The 18016-nt window shown below is 41.9% G+C and overlaps 1 protein-coding gene across 2 annotated transcripts in view; it reads left to right on the top strand.

The window, feature by feature from the left end:
* Positions 1-3126: 3126 nt before the first annotated feature.
* Positions 3127-18016, top strand: part of med14 (mediator complex subunit 14) — a 17646-nt gene continuing 2756 nt past the window's right edge. Inside the window, exons 1-25 of one of the 2 annotated variants that reach the window (XM_019860322.1) lie at positions 3127-3603; positions 5371-5397; positions 5488-5593; positions 5678-5851; positions 6397-6526; positions 6600-6728; positions 6797-6904; positions 7405-7537; positions 7840-7990; positions 8066-8177; positions 8411-8536; positions 8607-8685; positions 8892-9051; positions 9147-9341; positions 10484-10618; positions 10718-10794; positions 11420-11580; positions 11659-11805; positions 11980-12224; positions 12631-12900; positions 14397-14640; positions 15004-15126; positions 15313-15489; positions 17389-17627; positions 17709-17888. In XM_019860322.1, coding sequence (XP_019715881.1) covers positions 3428-3603; positions 5371-5397; positions 5488-5593; positions 5678-5851; positions 6397-6526; positions 6600-6728; positions 6797-6904; positions 7405-7537; positions 7840-7990; positions 8066-8177; positions 8411-8536; positions 8607-8685; positions 8892-9051; positions 9147-9341; positions 10484-10618; positions 10718-10794; positions 11420-11580; positions 11659-11805; positions 11980-12224; positions 12631-12900; positions 14397-14640; positions 15004-15126; positions 15313-15489; positions 17389-17627; positions 17709-17888 — 3804 coding nt within the window. In that variant the 5' untranslated portion in view covers positions 3127-3427. The remainder of the gene's footprint in view (positions 3604-5370; positions 5398-5487; positions 5594-5677; positions 5852-6396; positions 6527-6599; positions 6729-6796; positions 6905-7404; positions 7538-7839; positions 7991-8065; positions 8178-8410; positions 8537-8606; positions 8686-8891; positions 9052-9146; positions 9342-10483; positions 10619-10717; positions 10795-11419; positions 11581-11658; positions 11806-11979; positions 12225-12630; positions 12901-14396; positions 14641-15003; positions 15127-15312; positions 15490-17388; positions 17628-17708; positions 17889-18016) is intronic. The other variant, XM_019860324.1, reaches the window with a different exon arrangement.

Here is an 18016-nt window from a genome sequence, read left to right as displayed (position 1 = left end):
ATTATCTGAGCCGCTTCTTGTCATGAGGGTTGCGGGTCTGCCGGAGCCAATTCCAGGTGTCTTCAGGTAATAGGCGTGGTACATCCTGAACTGGTTGCCTGCCAATAGCACGGGATACATAGACCTTTCACAACCATTCACACTCACAATCGCACCTTGCGACAATTTAGAGTGTCCACTCAGCTTAACATTGGATGGTTTTGGAATGTGGGAGGAAACTGGAGTACCCAGAGAAAACCCATGTAGGCGTAGGGAGAACATGGAAACTCCACACAGGAAGGCCGGGCCAGATTCGAAACCACGAGATCTGCACTTGAGGTGAATGTGCACAGCCTGAATAATGATTTGTAAATCATGTTCAACCTACGTTTAACTGAATACACTAAGAAGACAATATTTAATGTTCAACCTGATAAACTTTGTTTTTAGCAAAAAAAAAACAAAAACTCATATATATATATATATATATATATATATATATATATATATATATATTAAGAGATAGAAGATAATTATCCTGAGTAAATTCTCTTTTGTTTCACTTTGACAACAATAGATACAAAATCTACGTTATAACTAGGAGCGCTGGCAGTGAATGAGTTAACTGTAACATTTTTGCAGTCAGCCCCAGTTTTTTGTTTTTGTTGGGCGGTGAATGTTGGCGCTACTGGACTGCCAGCGATGGTAAGGCTGCTGAGGAGCTGGACGATCGGAAGCCAAGTGAGTCCCCGAGGTTGGAGAGGTTGGAAGAGTCTGCGCTAAAAAAGACACTGAAGCGAGAGAGACGAGTCGATGAGACGTGAACTTTTGAACTATATTTCTGTATGCGTATTGCTCGCCAATCTACGAAGTACCTGCTATTAGAGGACTACAATTGCTTGTTTATTTTAAACTCATCATTTAGTGAGTGACAGGCATGCTGCGAGCGTGTCAGTTTCAAACACGTAAAATGAGCCTCTTCCAGTAACTAAGGTAGGCTGAAGGGAGCCATGGTGTATTTTGATTGGAAATTAATTTTACTGGGTGTTTATAATTGTATTATTAATATTATTTTATTATTATCTCGTGTTTGTATGTTTTATGTTTTGTGTACAATTTGTGTACATCACATTTTACAGTTCGTTGTAAATATTTTATCGTGCTTGCTTTTATTTTGCTTTGTTTTACGATGCTGTCTGCAGCGAGGTCGACAGTGTAAAAGTGAATCTGTTCTCACTTGGGTTTCCTCAATAAAGGTTAAATAAGTAAATTTTAAATCTATATAATATTCGGTGATTCTGTATTTTATATATATCTTCCTTTATTGTATAACTGATAGAATAAACACTGAATAACTGCGGAGCGCTTTGTGAGTTTTCTTTGTGAAAAGTGCTCTCCAGTGCATAGTGGTATACAGTATTATTAATGCAGTATTTACAAAATAATATATTTTCAGGAATTGTATGTTTTTAAAAAAAAAAGTTAGATATTTTTTTCCAATGCATTTCTAATGGACGTCAATACATGGATTTCGAGTATGCTCACCCACTGTGCTGTATAAATAAAATGTACTTTACTTACACAGTGAAGATTGCTCCAACTCATTTTGGGCTCTGACCTTCAGAAATCGTGATAGAATAAATTAGGTTTAGTTAGTTTAGGCTGGGGCAGCACGATGGGTGACTGGTTAGCACCTCTCCCACACAGTGCAGAGGTCGAGGGTTTGAATCCTAGCGCAGGACTTCCAGTATGGAGTTTGCATGTTCTCCAAGTGCCTGCGTAGTTTTTCTCCCGGTACTCACGTTCCTTCCTACATTCCAAAATCATGCATGGCAGGTTAATTGAGCACTCTAAAATTATCCGGAGGTGTGAGTGTGAGTTTAAATGGATGTTGGTCTGTATGTGCCCTGTGATTGGCTGGCAACCAGTTCCGGGCGTACGACTGCCTGAAGGCAGCTGGGATAGGCTCCAACATGCCCGTGACCCTTATGAGGAGAAGCAGTTTGGATAATGGATAGATAGTTTGGGTCTAAGCCTACCCAGTAGCACCGCCAGATGGGCACACCTAAACTCTTGAAGTGACACAACAAAATTAAAAGCCATCATTTCAGAATATCATTATACTGTTGTCAGTATACTAGCCAGTTATAAAACAATCAGAAACACTTAAGGAAATGCCTACTGGTATACTTTGGTTTATTGTGTTATATTAAATGTTACTAATGATCTAATGTGCACAGACTATTAACATTACAGTTAACATTTTGAGTTCCACAAAATTATGTTTTATTTTAGTATGAATATATAAGGTATACCACACATTTGTTGTAAAGAAAACACCTACTGGGGAAAATTCTTTGATTGGTTCGAGGGGGAGTTAATCTAAGTGGCAGCTCTTTGCTTCAATGATAACCCAAGAAGTTCTCAGTTTTAAAAGGGTTGGTAACCTGCACGAACCCTAACATAAGTTCTCTTTTCTATTTTTCAATGTTTTAAGTTATACTGGAATGTGCACTCAAACCAATGCAACCATCCATCCATCTTCCATACGGCAGTTGGCGGGGTACATCGAAGTTCATAATTATTATTATACAGCTACTTTATTCTTGAGATGGCACGGTTGCTGGCTGCTTAGCTCAACCACCTCAGTTATGAAGTTGCGGGTTCGTATCTGTGCTGCACCCCTCCGATGTGGAGTTTGCATGTTCTCCTTGTGTTTAGACTTTTCTCTAGGTACTCCGGTTTCCTCCAACACTTCAAAAACAAGTGTTTTTGGTTACTTACAGAAAAATCTAAATTGCCTTTAAGTGTCACTGTGAGCGTAATGGTTGTTTGCATTTGTTTCCGTAGCCTGCGATCGGTTGGCAGTCTCTTAACAGGGATGCACCAAATATAGCAAAATATATGACAAATAAAATATTACATAGAAAGTGTTGATGTTGGAGGTGGACGAATCAAGTCATATAATGATTTATTCCAATTTTTTTGTGTTGGCAACATTATACAAAATTAAAAAATAAGGAATACGTTTTAAAAACGTTAGTACGTAAATAGTCCTCAAATTCTAGAATAAGGTAATCAACATAAATTTACCATTAGAGTATTTAATTGACCGCAAACTAGCAATGGATACACTGTCTTGAATGACTCCTACTCCCCGAGGCTCTTGTTTCGGTTTTCTCCTTCACCAGCCTACTACTAATGAGCTCCATTAGCAAAGATGGCGGCCGAGCAGCATTGACTATATTCCTCTACCACATTTAAACTTGTGGGTGTTTATTATAGACCCTTCCGCACAAGTAACTCCACTCATCCGGCGGGAGAAATGTAGTTAGTTAGCGACTTAAGACTTTTCTCCAGGATTTTGGCCATCACAAGCTGACAGTCTTGCGTTTTAGCGCCGGCCAAACCTCGTCGCTAGCTTGCTCGTCGCCGTCGTCATTGTAAAATGGCTCCAGTGCAGATCGGCGCTGACGGGCAGCTGGTGCCGCTCGGTGGCCCGGTCGTCTCGGGCCCCCAGCCACCAGCACCCGGAGCCATGGCCACTCATGGGATACGACTGAGTCTGCTTATCGACTTCCTTCTGCAGAGAACCTACCATGAAATCACCCTGCTGGCGGAGCTGTAAGTAGATGCAGCGACGAAGGCCTGAAAAGCTAAGCTAGGATAACCGGGATGCTAGCCCTCGCCACACACTGCTGATTTAATTGTAATAGGTGTTTCAGATAAATTATGCCAGAGTAATTAACCTAGTAAAGGGGCGTAACCTGCAAACATCACCGCCTATTTGTTATCACGACAAGAGGTGGACACGCACTGGTCACTTCATTAGGTACACCTGTTACTCACAATTCATGCTGTGTTAAGGCTTTCTATTTTTTAGAAGTATGTCAAAAAGCCTTCATTTCCAATTACATTAGCAATGGGATTTCTGCTTTAACCAATCAGATTTCAAATTAGTCCTTATAAGGCCAGCTAGTACTCTAGATGTGGAAGATCACCACACCAGGAAAACAGGTTAGCGGGCTTCCTGTGTGTGCCATAATAACGAGCAAGACAACCGGGGTGATGACGTGATTGTTTGAAGCCGAACTTGATTAAAAATTCCCACGACATTTATTTATAAAAATATGATGTATGTTCACACGAATAGACCCTAAACATTGGCTGTCATCTTGGTGGCTCCGTGGGGGCTGTTTTCTACAAAAAGATATTGGCCATTTCTCAATATCAAGAAGACACAGTACTATCTCGGGCAGTGTTCCCCAACCTTTTGTGCCCCAATGCATACAATATTCTCAAAGACCGGCATATAAGAAAATAATATGATATGACCTGCATAAAAACAGTGGTATTTTCTAAACATCATAATAAACACCAATCATGACACGAGGAACGTCCTATCTGGCTGCAACACTCTCTGGTTGCTATGGTAACACTTAGACGTTCTTTCAAAATAAGATACACTGCAAATATAAAGTAATAAAGCATGAAAAATACGACTCACTATCGCCGTATATGATGAAGAGTTGGGCTTGGTGTGTGAGATGATCCCGTTGACATTAATCTGTATTTTAAATAAGACTCCTGATACTGTCTATTACATGTTGTACATCTATGTGTGCCTTGGAATTGGCTGGCAACCAGTTCAGGGTTTCCCCGGCCTACTGCCCGATGACGGCTGTGATAGGCTCCAGGATGCCCGCGGCCCTCGTGAGGGAGGATAAGGGTATTAGAAAATGGAGGGATGAACAATTACACATTTTTACCATATTTTTGCTTGAGACTGAACTGCTTAAACAGAAACTGAGGGCCTAGTGATCTGGCGTAATATTTTTTATTATGGTATTAATTGAAGTTAACAGTAATGGTGCATGAAAAGGTAAAGAAATTGTAATTGGAGCATTTCTGATTGGGTTAATTAAATGTGAAAAGGTAAATACTTCCTGTTAAAAAGGGAAGAAAATATCCTCACTTTGCTTCTTTCATTCAAATTTTGCATTGTCATCGTAACATCTGTGTACTCTTTTTTGCAGTGTACTGGTAAACAATTTTTGTGTTAAGTTTTTTTGGATAAATCTTATTAAATTTAAATGTTTTAAAAATGTATATCCCAGTATTAAAAAATGAGACATTATTTCACAATGAACTTGGTCCATAACATTGGCTTGCTGCCTGTAAAGCGCCACCGCTTACACATATCCGGTGCCAATAGTGGGTGAATGCACATCTGAGGCATTTTGGACAAAGCTCTTGTATTGGATTGCTTTAGATTATGCAAGTGTACCTAATGCGTGGGTCTGAAGATCACTGTCACTTCTTCATAAGCTAGTTTCTCTCAAAGACAAATTACATTGGATGTAATAGAGTTGTCATGTTCTTTTTTCATAGGCTTCCAAGGAAAACTGACATGGAGAGGTATGTTGAGTGTTTTTATTTAAATTTTTTATTCAGGCTATCAGATTCATTGATATTAATATCAGTTTTTAATTAACACTTCAATTAAAGGAAAATCGAGATTGTCCAGTTTGCGAGTCGTACCCGGCAGCTGTTTGTGCGCCTCTTGGCCCTGGTAAAGTGGGCAAGCAATGCAGGGAAGGTGGAGAAATGTGCCGTAAGTTTATATAAAGAATTTCTAAAATGTATCCATTGAATTGTATTATTTTCACACTTTGACTGGTGATACCCACGGTGACAGATGATCTCCAGCTTCTTGGATCAGCAGACCATCTTGTTTGTGGACACCGCGGACCGGCTAGCATCGCTCGCTCGAGATGCCCTGGTGCATGCGCGCCTGCCCAGCTTCGCTATCCCCTTTGCCATCGACGTCCTCACAACGGGTTCCTACCCACGCTTGCCCACCTGCATACGTGTAAGTCTGTAACTTTGCATTCAACAAGGCTCAAAATAACTTTCTTTCTTTGAAGAGCAGTTTTGCGAATCAATAACTTCATTTGAGGAGCAATTTTGTCATTTGTAGGAGTCATTTATTGCAGGTTAATCCCAGGGACATGAAGCAATGCTTTTACGAAACAATAAAAAATATGACAATATAACGGGAGAATTGTTGGGCTGCAGCTGTCAAATGTTTTAGTATTCGAATAGCCTACTGAAAATTCTGTCGAATAATCAAATATTTCGATAAAAATAATCAATTATCCAATGTATAATATAAAATAGAATTATGAGTACAAAAAAGAAAATAAAATCTTTCATCTAATAATGAATGACAAGTTGGTTTCCTTTTGTTAATATAATCAATATTTTCTATTTATTAAATTCACATGGTGGTAGCAGCAAAATCTTTCCTGTCGAGAAACATTTTCCATGGGCATTTTCAAACACAAATATACATTTCAGTTTAAATTTGGCATTTCTTGTATTAGAAAATATTCTCTGCTCTTTTTTTTTGGATAGGATAAAATCATTCCGCCTGATCCCATCACTAAAGTTGAGAAAGTGACCACCCTGAACCAGCTGAATCAGATCCTGCGACACCGCCTCGTCACCACAGACTTGCCCCCACAGTTAGCTAACCTGACAGTCGGTAAGCATCCTCAATCATGTCAGTGTTTTTATCTCCTTTGATTATTCATTTACATGCATGTTTGCACATGCAGCTAATGGCCGTGTGAAGTTTCGAGTGGAGGGAGAGTTTGAGGCCACGTTGACAGTGATGGGCGATGACCCGGATATTCCCTGGAGGCTACTGAAGCTGGATATTCTGGTGGAAGACAAGGAAACTGGGGGTAAGGCTTGATGCAGTGTACTGTATTTTGCTTATGTTTTTTTTTTCATAATTTTCTTCTGACAACAGATGGCCGAGCCTTGGTGCACAGCCTACAGGTGAACTACATCCACGAGCTGGTGCAAGCACGTCTGTGTGCGGATGAGAAACCACTACAGGACATGTACAACTGCTTGCGTATCCTTTTGTTGCGTGCGTGCGTGTGCGCTTGTGTGTCACTTCATACATATCTGTGCAACTATCTTGCTACATTGCAGTGGAAATGCTAGTCATATGTCTCTGCTTAATTCTCCTCAAGATTAGGATCAATTTGCACATCCAAACTAGCTCGCTCAGTGCACACATGCACCCTGCGTTGGTGCAACAAATGTGTTATAATGGGGGAAATACATAAAAAAACGGAAGTCGTTTTATTTGTTTTTAGAGTACTGCATACCTGTGCTCGTCGATGTTAATCAGTGCATCTTTGCTGTGCCTTTCCTACATCAGCACAACCGGTGCATCTCATCACATCAAAGAGCAGACTGTGTGGCGGACAAACGGCTCTTTTTTACCAGTGCTGGGATGAAGGATATGTGCCTGAGTGTGTGTGTTGAATACTGATGGGGGAATGTGTGTGACAAATCACGAGGATTTGGTTCTTTCCCACACGTCTTCTTTAACTGCACTGTCTCCAGACTCCTTCTGTCTCTCGCTGCAGCTGGAGGTTCTCCACTCACAGACTTTAATGCTTATCAGGGAGCGTTGGGGGGACCTGGTGCAGGAGGAGCGATACATGCCAGCAAAATACCTTACCCTCTCTGTCTGGAAGTAAGCCTTTAGAGAGACTTGACACATATTAACAGGGCCATTTATTCGCCATGAACACCAGCCATAATCAATACGTTTCCTACAAATAGTTTTTGATTTGATTAACTCACCCTTCCATTCATTTTACAAGGGACATGAAAGGGGGAGTCAATCAAAAAATGTTCTTTAATTATTTTTATTTCATTAGTTTTCATTAACAATAACAGCCTTGATTTCAACACAGTCAGTCTTGGTGACACACCAAAAAAAGCGTCAGAGTAAGGTCACCAAAGCTTAACTATGCGTTCTTTTGTTGACTGCAGCCAACAGGTGCTTGGTAGGAAAACGGGTACGGCCTCTGTTCATAAAGTCACCATCAAGATTGATGAATCAGATGGATCGAAGCCGCTGCAGATTTTTCATGAGCCCCCTCTACCTGCGTGTGACTCCAAATTGATGGAGAGAGCAATGAAAGTAAGTTGCACTAGTTGTAAGTTGACAGTGTGTGTGTCCGAAATTAATTTATAGTTGCCCCCCACCATCTTTTAGATCGACCATTTGTCTGTGGAGAAGCTTTTGATCGACAGCGTTCACGCCCGTTCCCACCAGAAGTTGCTGGAGCTGAAGGCTATTCTCAAAGGCAACAATCCTAGCGACTCTTGTATGTATTTTACTCCAATTTTTGTATTAGGACAGCCAGGCAGACCTCACATACACCCTCTTTTAAAGTGCAGGTCCCTTTATGGAGCAGCCACATACAAATTTAAATGGAACAAAAGAGATGTGCTACTGTTGCTCCTTCATTGCAGCAATATTTATTGAATGAATACCATTACTGTCATCTGAAAAGCAGAGAAGAGTTACTGAAAGTATGTTTTTGCCTCTCAACTTCAGCATTCATTGAAACCGCTCTTCCCACTCTCGTCATTCCCATACTGGAGCCGTGCGGTCGCTCAGAGTGCCTACATATCTTTGTTGACCTGCATTCTGGCATGTTGCAGCCCATGCTGTATGGATTAGGTGAGTGGAAGCCATTAGGATCTTTCACATTCATGTGTGGTTCTAAAATGGCTGCACTTTCTTCCATTAGATCAATCAATGTTGGACGACATTGAGAAGACTATCAACGACGACATAAAGCGCATCCTGTCATGGCTTCAGCAACTCAGGTAAGGCTGCCGTCACAAAGGAGACAGTGAATATCTGCACCTTAAAGAAAATGGCAATTAATTTGTTAAGTCTGATATCTGATTCTAGCTTGTCAAAACGGACGGAATAGCTGTCATGACAACTTTCAGTCTGATCAAGAACATGTTAAGATTGTTCGGGATGTGGAAAAGAATGTCTTCATTTTTTTTTCTTTCGTTGTTGACAGATTCTGGCTGGGTGAGCAGCGCTGCAGGCAGTCGGTGAAGCACCTTCCCACTGTGTGTACCGATGTCCTTCACCTCTCCAACACTGCGTCACACCCTGTGGGAAACTTGAGCAAGAACAAGCTCTTCATCAAGCTTACGCGTCTTCCGCAGTACTACATTGTGAGTCTATCTCCTCCTTGGCACAATAGGAATAAACGTGCGACGTGTCGCTCCATTTTCTGCATGATTCATCCTTTCTCTGACTTGTTGCTTAGGTGGTGGAAATGGTTGATTTGCCGAGCAATCCGACTGCCCTCCAGTACAAGTACTCCTTCCTGTTTGTGACTCAGCTGGAAGGTGACGACGGGCCCATGTGTGCGCAGCTCCTGCAGCATTTCAAGCCCAACCTTGCGCACCTCGTCCAAGACACCACGTCGACACGAGCGCACCGGCCTGTCTCTAAAAGAAAGGTAAACCTTGGCATTTTGTTTGTTTTTGTGCAAATACAGCAGAACCCATTAGGTGAAACACAATCTGTACCACAACGCTCGTTTAACTTCCTTTTGTTTGCATCGTACTGTACTTCCCATTGTTATTAAACTTAACAGGCTATATTTTAACATGGTAATCTAATCTCAATGGTTGTCCAAGTATAAACCAGTGTTCGTATGGTCATGAAAAACCTTGAACAGTTATGAAAATTGAAAATTCATTTCCACCTACTTAAAAAAATTATCGACAAATTAAACATTCTCTAAAGTTTCTGAAAAGTAATGGAAATTTTGTGTGGATAATACTTAGAATCAAAATGTATACCGGTACTTTAGGAAATCAAATGATGTAATGTCTGTTGAAATTTTTAGTTGACACAGAAGTGCAATGTAATGCATAGTTACGAGGCCTGCTCCTCCGACCACCAACAAAGAACAACAATGTGTGTAACAATGAAACCTTCATCAAAAGCACAGACATTTTTGTAAATAACAATGGACTCAATGCAAGGCAGCTCATGACGTATTTCAAGGTGTATAAATAAGTCTGTGTTGACAAGGACCTGCATGTACAGCAAATGGCTCATTAAATGCTTTGATCGATTCACCCACACTTGGTTAACTGGAGCAAATAATGTGATACGTCATTTATGGTAAAATGATGGAATTTCAGCAGATATTTTAAATAGTTTGATACCGGAAATTCTCATGCTTCTGTAGCACAAATGGTGAAATGGTGCGTCCATGTAGTCCATTACAATTCTGAATTGATGTACAAGTGGAAAAAGAAAAGAACATTCATGAAAAAGTGTCATGTGACGGTAAGTCCGGTGGCAGAATACTTTTAGCCACCGTAAAGCTTAAAAAAAGAGCCTACCCTGGTTTAAAGGAGAATAGGAAATGTTTTATTTTATGTGTGTATGTATGTATGTATTTATTTGTCTATAAAAAAATAAAAAACAAGCACACAATTATAGTGTAAATAATTACACAGTATTGTAAACTGCTCATACTAGATCTGGAGTTACCAAAGCAAAGCATTGCTCGAAAATAAATTGTTTATTTTGTAGTATAGCTTTATTATAGTCATAATTATAGGCTTCCTGTCGATGTCTCTGTAGATGACTGGAGAGCAGGCAGAAACAGAGCCAAAGAAGCCCAAGCGGTCAGGGGAGATGAGTGCCTTCAACAAGGAGTTGGCACACCTAGTGGCCATGTGTGACACCAACATGCCTTTTGTTGGCCTCAGAACTGAAGTGAGTCACAGCTCGAATTATTCCTCCGTTCCATTCATGCGCCTTGCTCCGTTAAACTCATTTTTGTTGGCGGCACTCGTCTTGTCTGTTATGTTGCAGCTGTCCAACATGGAGATTCCCAACCAGGGTGTTCAAGTAGAAGGAGACGGCAGCAGTCACGCCATCCGGCTGCTTAAGTAATATGACCACACATAACAAGCACAGATGCATGCACAGTCATCCACTGGCTAATTGCGGTTCATTATTTGCACATTCACCTGTTTGTTTTTTGTAATGTCTTTATTCACTGAGAAATTCCCCAATTTATTTTTTGTGCAGTTTTTTTAAATGCTCTTAAGGTGCCACAAGATAGTGCCAAAGCCCTGTTTAAATGTTTCTGAGTGGGGAAAGCAATCATTGCCAACAGCCTCTCAAAATATCTATAATCCCTTCTTTGCTGCAGTCTGCTTTTTCCGTGACAATCGTACCATGGTTTTGTGGTTCAATGTAAAATAATTGAAAACAGCACATTAGATGCGGAGCCTCAAAACAGGATGCTGGATTGCAGTTTCAGCACGTCGATCCATGTGTAGTACGTAATCGCTTTCTGCGCGGCGAATAGTCGGCAACTATAATTTTTTTTTTTGCAATGATTCCCTTACATTGCATTTGGCTGCGATGTTCGCTGTTTGGCAGGCCTAAGCGGTCTAACAAAACCACAGATTGATGAAGTAACAGGTGTGTCTGAATACCTTTGTCCATATATAGGAACAGTACATACTGTTTAGTTATCACGGAAGCATAAATATGATGTTCTTGTAGGATCCCTCCTTGCAAAGGTGTCGGAGAGGAGACCAGAAGAGCTTTGGAGCGTTCCCTCCTGGACTGCACCTTCCGCTTGCAGGGCAGGAACAACCGGACATGGGTGGCCGAGCTGGTGCTGGCCAACTGCCCCCTTAACAGCACCAACAGCAAGGAGCAATGTACCCATCACAGACTCTTTTTTTCTGCAAGGTGTCATTTGCACACTGGACAATGAACTCAAATCTTGTCTTTGGCAGCTTCCACGCGGCACGTTTACCTCACCTATGAGAACCCCCTGTCAGAGCCTGTGGGTGGGCGCAAAGTGGTTGAAATGTTTCTCAATGACTGGAGCGCCATCAGTCAGCTGTACCAATGTGTGCTTCACTTCTCTCGGGCACTGCCAGGTACCAACGACCTTTTGCCAGCGGATCACCATTTTGAATACAATTAAATCCCTAAGGGCCACCACAATCTGTTGCAGATATGTAGAGATTAGAAACCCTGCATTTTAGCACTGTATAGTTCATAAACCGCTGCAATTAAGTGGACTGTACCATCTCCTCATTGTGATCTCCCAGATTTGCCGTCGTACTTGGGCCTGTTTTCTGAAGTTCGGCTGTACAACTTTCGCAAATTGGTTCTGTGCTATGGTACCACAAAAGGCAGCTCCGTCACCATCCAGTGGAATTCCAACAGTCAACGCTTTCACCTGGCCCTTGGCACTGTGGGGCCCAACTCAGGCTGCTCAAACTGCCACAACATCATCCTTCACCAGCTGCAGGAAATGTTCAACAAGAACCCCAATGTCATTCAACTGTTGCAGGTAAACACAACCGCATGCAGGCGGCCATGTACTGACTCTAGCTGGCATTTCTTCAAACCTTTCGAGGGCTGTACGTGACATCCATGTCAAGTGCTTGACTCCATTAGCGATACCTTGCTGGTTAAAGATAATGTAATGTAGAGACCGTTACATATTATATTAAATTAGTCACAAGCAATAATAGAGAAACAATAAAGAAGAGTTTAACGTTCCCTGACCAGAAGAATTATATACGTATATATGTTGTGATTGATTGGCCGTAAGAGAAATGATATTGCACTTTTGCGCGAATATCGACCGATAATTTCCGGCCACTGATCGATCGGAGCATCCCTAGTATAAAGTGATCAGTTCATACAATTTATTTCCTTCCGAGGATGTAAATGTACTTGTTCTGTTCTTGCAGGTCCTTTACGACACGCAGGCCCCTTTGAATGCCATCAACAAACTACCGACCGTGCCCATGCTGGGGCTGACCCAGCGCACCAACACTGCCTACCAGTGCTTCTCTATCCTGCCCCAGTCGCCTACACACATCCGCCTGGCCTTTCGCAACATGTACTGCATCGACATCTACTGCCGGAGTCGCGGCGTAGTGGCCATCAGGGACGGAGCCTACAGTCTCTTTGACAACACCAAGATTGTGGAGGGCTTTTACCCGGCTCCTGGACTCAAGGTATTTTCTAGTGGAGTTACTCTGATTGATTTGTACATTTATTTTTTTATTTTTTAGATGGCAGTGTCTCTTGAAGATGATAGATAAAATAAATTTTGCCTGTGGGAGATAGATGGCAGAAGTTTTGATCGGGCCCCACTTGCAAATCAAAAACTAAACCTTCGAGACTTTTATGAAATACTACAAAACACTGAAGACACAAATAGACATAATATATGATGATAACAAACATTTTCTGGATTGTTACATCATATTTAAAAAATAAAAATGTGTGGATCCCGGAGGTCTGTAATTTAATTTCCCTCACAGGATGAATAAAGGGTCTATTATGTCTAGACACTCAAATGGATCTATGTAGCTAAAAAGGCAACAACAGAAGCAGCTATATCAATAAAAAATAGGACAATTGCATATCATTGAATCAACCAGGTAAACAACCATTGTCATAAGAAAAACATACTGGACAGCAAAAGAAACCAATACTCATGGCTAGAGTTATGTAAGAAAAGCTGAATTTCCAGAAATAACGCATGTCTTGAAGTAAGCGGATTCACATCGCAGTTTGCGAGTTAAAATTCACATTTTGTGGCCAAAGGCTCATGTAAAGACCATTCATGGCACACGTGTTTTCTGGGTTTGTTTGTGCCTTTCATTTTCAGTGGATAGCAATTGGCAGCCCCTGAGATGTATCCAAGCAGGTGGATTTTGCTGCTTAATTAATCTTTCACAAACACACTGTTAATCAGAAGACTGTGTTTAGAAAACTGGGGTCGTACAGAAAATCTTATTGTAAAGATTGTTGGGGTTTTTTTTTCCATTCCCCTGTCAGTAAAAATGTACCGGTAGTTCATCTGATCTCCGTACACATGATTATTTGATAGAATTTTCAGTGAGATACTTGAATACTGAAATACTTGATGGTTGCAGCCCTTCATGTTGTACATTTATTAAAACTCTTCGTTCAGGTCCTTGAGAATAACGTGCAAAAAACTGCTCCTCAAAATTCGTCAATTGAGAATCAGAATCAGAATCGCTTTTATTGTCATTGTATTACATACAACGAAATTTGGGTACCACTCCTTAGTGCTTTTCGTAAAAAAATAAAATAACGGTTTGCTCATGAAATGAAGTCATTAATTTCCAAAATTTCTCCTCAGAGAAAAAAAAGTTATTTTGAGCCTTGTAAGGCATATGTTTATCATTTCCAAAAAAAAAAAAAAAAAAAAAAACCTCACCACATTGGCAGTATACAAAACTTCACCATTGCCCAGAAATCCTCTTTGACTATCAAAAGGGATACAGATTCTTCATTCTGCAATACCTTAGCCAGAGCCGACAGGTAAAAAAAAAAAATCTCCAAGGAAAAATATCACAATGAGATTATTTTCCCAAATCATGCAGCCCTCCTATCGGTACAGGTTGCCTCAAACATATACATCTACTGTGACACCTATTAAAGAGCTCAGACACTATGTTCCTAATTATTCTCTTTTCAGACGTTCTTGAGCATGTTTGTAGACAGCAACCAGGACGCCCGCAGGCGTTCAGTCAATGAAGATGACAACCCGCCGTCGCCAGTGGGCGTGGACATGATGGACACACTCATGAGCCAGCTGCAGGCTCAGCCGCAAACTATGAGGGCTGCTGGCGGCGGTGTATACCCGCCACTCACCTCGCCGCCTCCAAACTACCACGCCAATGTCACTCCTTCGCCATCCATGATGCCCACGCAGTCGCCAGGTATATATGGTGTAAAGAATGCCATGGATACTGTTTGATTCATGCGAGCTTCTTTGGCCCGCCATGTAGCGTCACAACCACGCTGACCGCCTTGAGAAAGCAATGCCCATTCTTTGGAGAAGGAGAAGCCATTTTTGTTGGCATGTGTTTGTTTATTTTTTAAAGATGCACACACTTCAAGTCCTGCCCCCTCACATGTTGCGCCATCTCAGCCCACCAACCATGCTGCCCAGCTTTAGCATGTGCACTTAAGGGTGAAAGACTCTGCGTGCGTGTGTGCGTGCGTGATAGAGAGAGAAATGGGGGGAGAGAGAGAGAGAGAGACTTGCTCAGTCTGATGAGATGTGGTGTATGTATGTGCAGGGAACATCCATTCCTCTGGCTCCCCTAGCGGAGCATTGAGGGCCCCTTCTCCTTTCGGCCCCACCCCGTCTCCATCTTCTCTGGGCATAGCCATGGGTCAGACAAGCTTTGCCAGCCCCCACGGTAAGACGGGCACGGTTCTGGGGGCCTCTAAGTTGCCTGAACACCAACTTCCCTTGCCGAGCTGTTGTTTAGTTGGCGTACGTGAAAATAAAAAAATGGCTTCAAAGGAGCAGGCACAGAGAGTTTTGTATTTATTTTGGGTTATTTTATTTTTATGCTTATCAAGATCACTCTCCTTCACACCAGGTGCTCTGGACCCCAGCTCTCCCTACGCTATGGTGTCTCCAAGTCACAGGGGTCAGTGGCCAGGCTCTCCCCAGGTCTCAGGTCCTTCTCCTGGGGCAAGGATCCATGGCATGTCCCCTGGGAACCCATCACTGCACTCGCCAATTCCTGACCCGCACTCTCCACGTGCTGGAACTGGTAAATCCCTTTCTCCAAACACCACACACACAATGACCTTTTTACAAGAAAATAAACCTTTATTCTATTCTTGTTACAAAACAGTATTTGGGGGGTCTTTTATTCTTTGGTATGATGGCATGGTGTTTTATCTCACAAACATGATCCAATATTATATTTTATCAACTTTCTTATTTACTATTTAGAATAGGAGGAACTCCAGTTCTCTCTTCCTCTCTGTATGTCAATAATACCCTGTTCCTCAATTCCCCTATTTAATGAGCGTTTTTTAAAAGCAAAGGACAAGAAAAACTTCACAATCGCTAAAATGGTGTTAAAATTAGTTTAGGACACCATCAATTGCTCTGGCACATGCTAGTTGAGCCTACAAATGTGTTTGATAGTCATTTGAAGTCCTTATAATGGCCTTTTAAAATAGAATGGCCAAAAGTCAAACAATTTAGAATTCCACCAAAATATACATAATGACTCACAAGTCAAACAAACAGGGTTTACTTTATCAGAAGGATGATGGTGGGGGTGACTGTAGAGACGCTTCTCCTGGCTATTCTTTGACCATGAATCCATTGCTCGAGTTGGATTTCCAACTTGGGCAACTTCACCTTGTTTCCGCATGAACTCGGCTTCGTCTTCTTGACTTGGCGAAGCTCGTTCTCCTGCTTCCTCCACTAGCGAACAATGGATTCGTTTATCTGAACTTCTCTCGCGGCTGCTCAATTGTTCCTCCGCTTAACTGATCGCTCGAAGTTTGAACTGTGCTTTGTAGGCGTGTCTCATCATAGGTGACATTTTCCGGGGTCCAAAGTTGTTTTGCCCAATGCACGTACTGGAATTACATCCACCTACCACTTTGGCGTCCTCTTTCATGCCCACCCTTCCTCTTGAAGCTCCGCACGTCTTTCATATAAACAGTGTGTCTGCATAACATCAGATTGTCAAGCAGAGCGCTCATCAAAGTCACACTGCAACATTCACAGATTTTGGAACTCGATGTATTAGATTCGGTGCTCCGCATTATTAGGTGCTCCGTCCATTTAGAATTTCAAGTGCGCCCGATAGTCGTGAAAATACGGCACCGTAAAATCTACGTTTCCTGCATTGTCTCCTGTTACTGTATTTCAAATGGTGAGAATTATTTTTTTTAAGTATAACGTAAAATGTATAATGTTGTAAGTGTAATGTAAAATGTCATGAATTGTGTTCAACTGGAGTTTTCACTGTAGTTTCTCCTTTAAATTCATCTAAGTCAGGGGTGCCCAAACTTTTTGGACCTCAGATCGATTTTTTGATCAACCAACCTCCCGGGATCGCCCATTACCGCGCATGCGCACACACACGCACGCCATGATGAGAAACAGCCTGACACGCATGCGATGCACTTTTGCAGCCTGTTAACTATCTAGCTAGCTCACACGTACCGTTTTAAAGTGCTTCCCTGGGCCCTATAGATTCCTATTCTTTGCCCGTCCCCTCGGTGAATTGTACACGAAGCAAACTCTGAATGAGAATAATGACGATAAAAGATAAAGCGCAACAGCTCTGATAACAAGCTACAATTGCAGACTGCTGAGCGCTAACAACTTCCGGTGACGTAATCACTCGCCACCGTAGGTTAATGATTTACCTGCTTTATATTATTTTATTTTTTTGTGAAAATGAGACTGATAGGACGATTAGGGTGCAGCGTACATTAACACAAAAAATATATTACGAACATGTACAAAGACACACAAATGTTTTTTTTTCTTCTTCTTCTCCTCTACACCCCTCGGATACACTTGGGACCTGTCCTAGATCTACCGGTCGATCAGGATCGACGTAATGGGCACCCCTGATCTAAGTGGCGAAAATCTTGACAAATACAGCTCGTGTCGTGATCCTTTGGATTCGTTCATTTAGGTTCCCAAATCATGCCCACCAGTATGCCTCCGCCTCGCAAGCTACCTCAGCGTCCTTGGGCCGCCTCCATCCCCACCATCCTCACCCACAATGCCCTGCACGTACTTCTGCTGCCCTCGCCTACCCCATGCCTGGTGCCGGGCCTGGCAGGCAGCTACCTCTGCTCACCACTAGAGCGCTTCCTAGGTTCGGTCATCATGAGGCGGCACCTACAGCGAATTATTCAGCAGGAAGCCAATGTGAGTCAATGACGAATAAGGATTATTTAAAAAACTGTATTTCTATTCTGTGCCTCCACTTAATGCTTCCATCCTATGCAGCTATCCATCGTGAACTCCAACGAGCCTGGCGTGATCATGTTCAAAACAGATGTGCTCAAGTGTCGCGTGGCTCTTAACCCAAAGAACTACCAGACTCTCCAACTCAAGGTCACTCCGGAGAATGCGGGACCCTGGTCCCAGGAGGAACTTCAGGTGCTGGAGAAGTTCTTTGAAACACGGGTATGTACCGTCCCATGGTTCTTTTATCAGTGTTCTTGTAATTGAAGAGAGCTAAATTTACAGCTTCCAATTTTAATAGCTAAAAAATATGAAAAGTTCACTCCAAGGGGGAAAATATATATATATAT

The sequence above is a fragment of the Hippocampus comes genome, unplaced genomic scaffold, assembly GCF_001891065.2.
Source record: "Hippocampus comes isolate QL1 unplaced genomic scaffold, H_comes_QL1_v1.1 scaffold39, whole genome shotgun sequence".
NCBI classification, from domain to species: Eukaryota; Metazoa; Chordata; class Actinopteri; order Syngnathiformes; family Syngnathidae; genus Hippocampus; species Hippocampus comes.
Note: the sequence above shows the minus strand (reverse complement) of the source record. Positions and strands in the feature narration are given on the sequence as shown.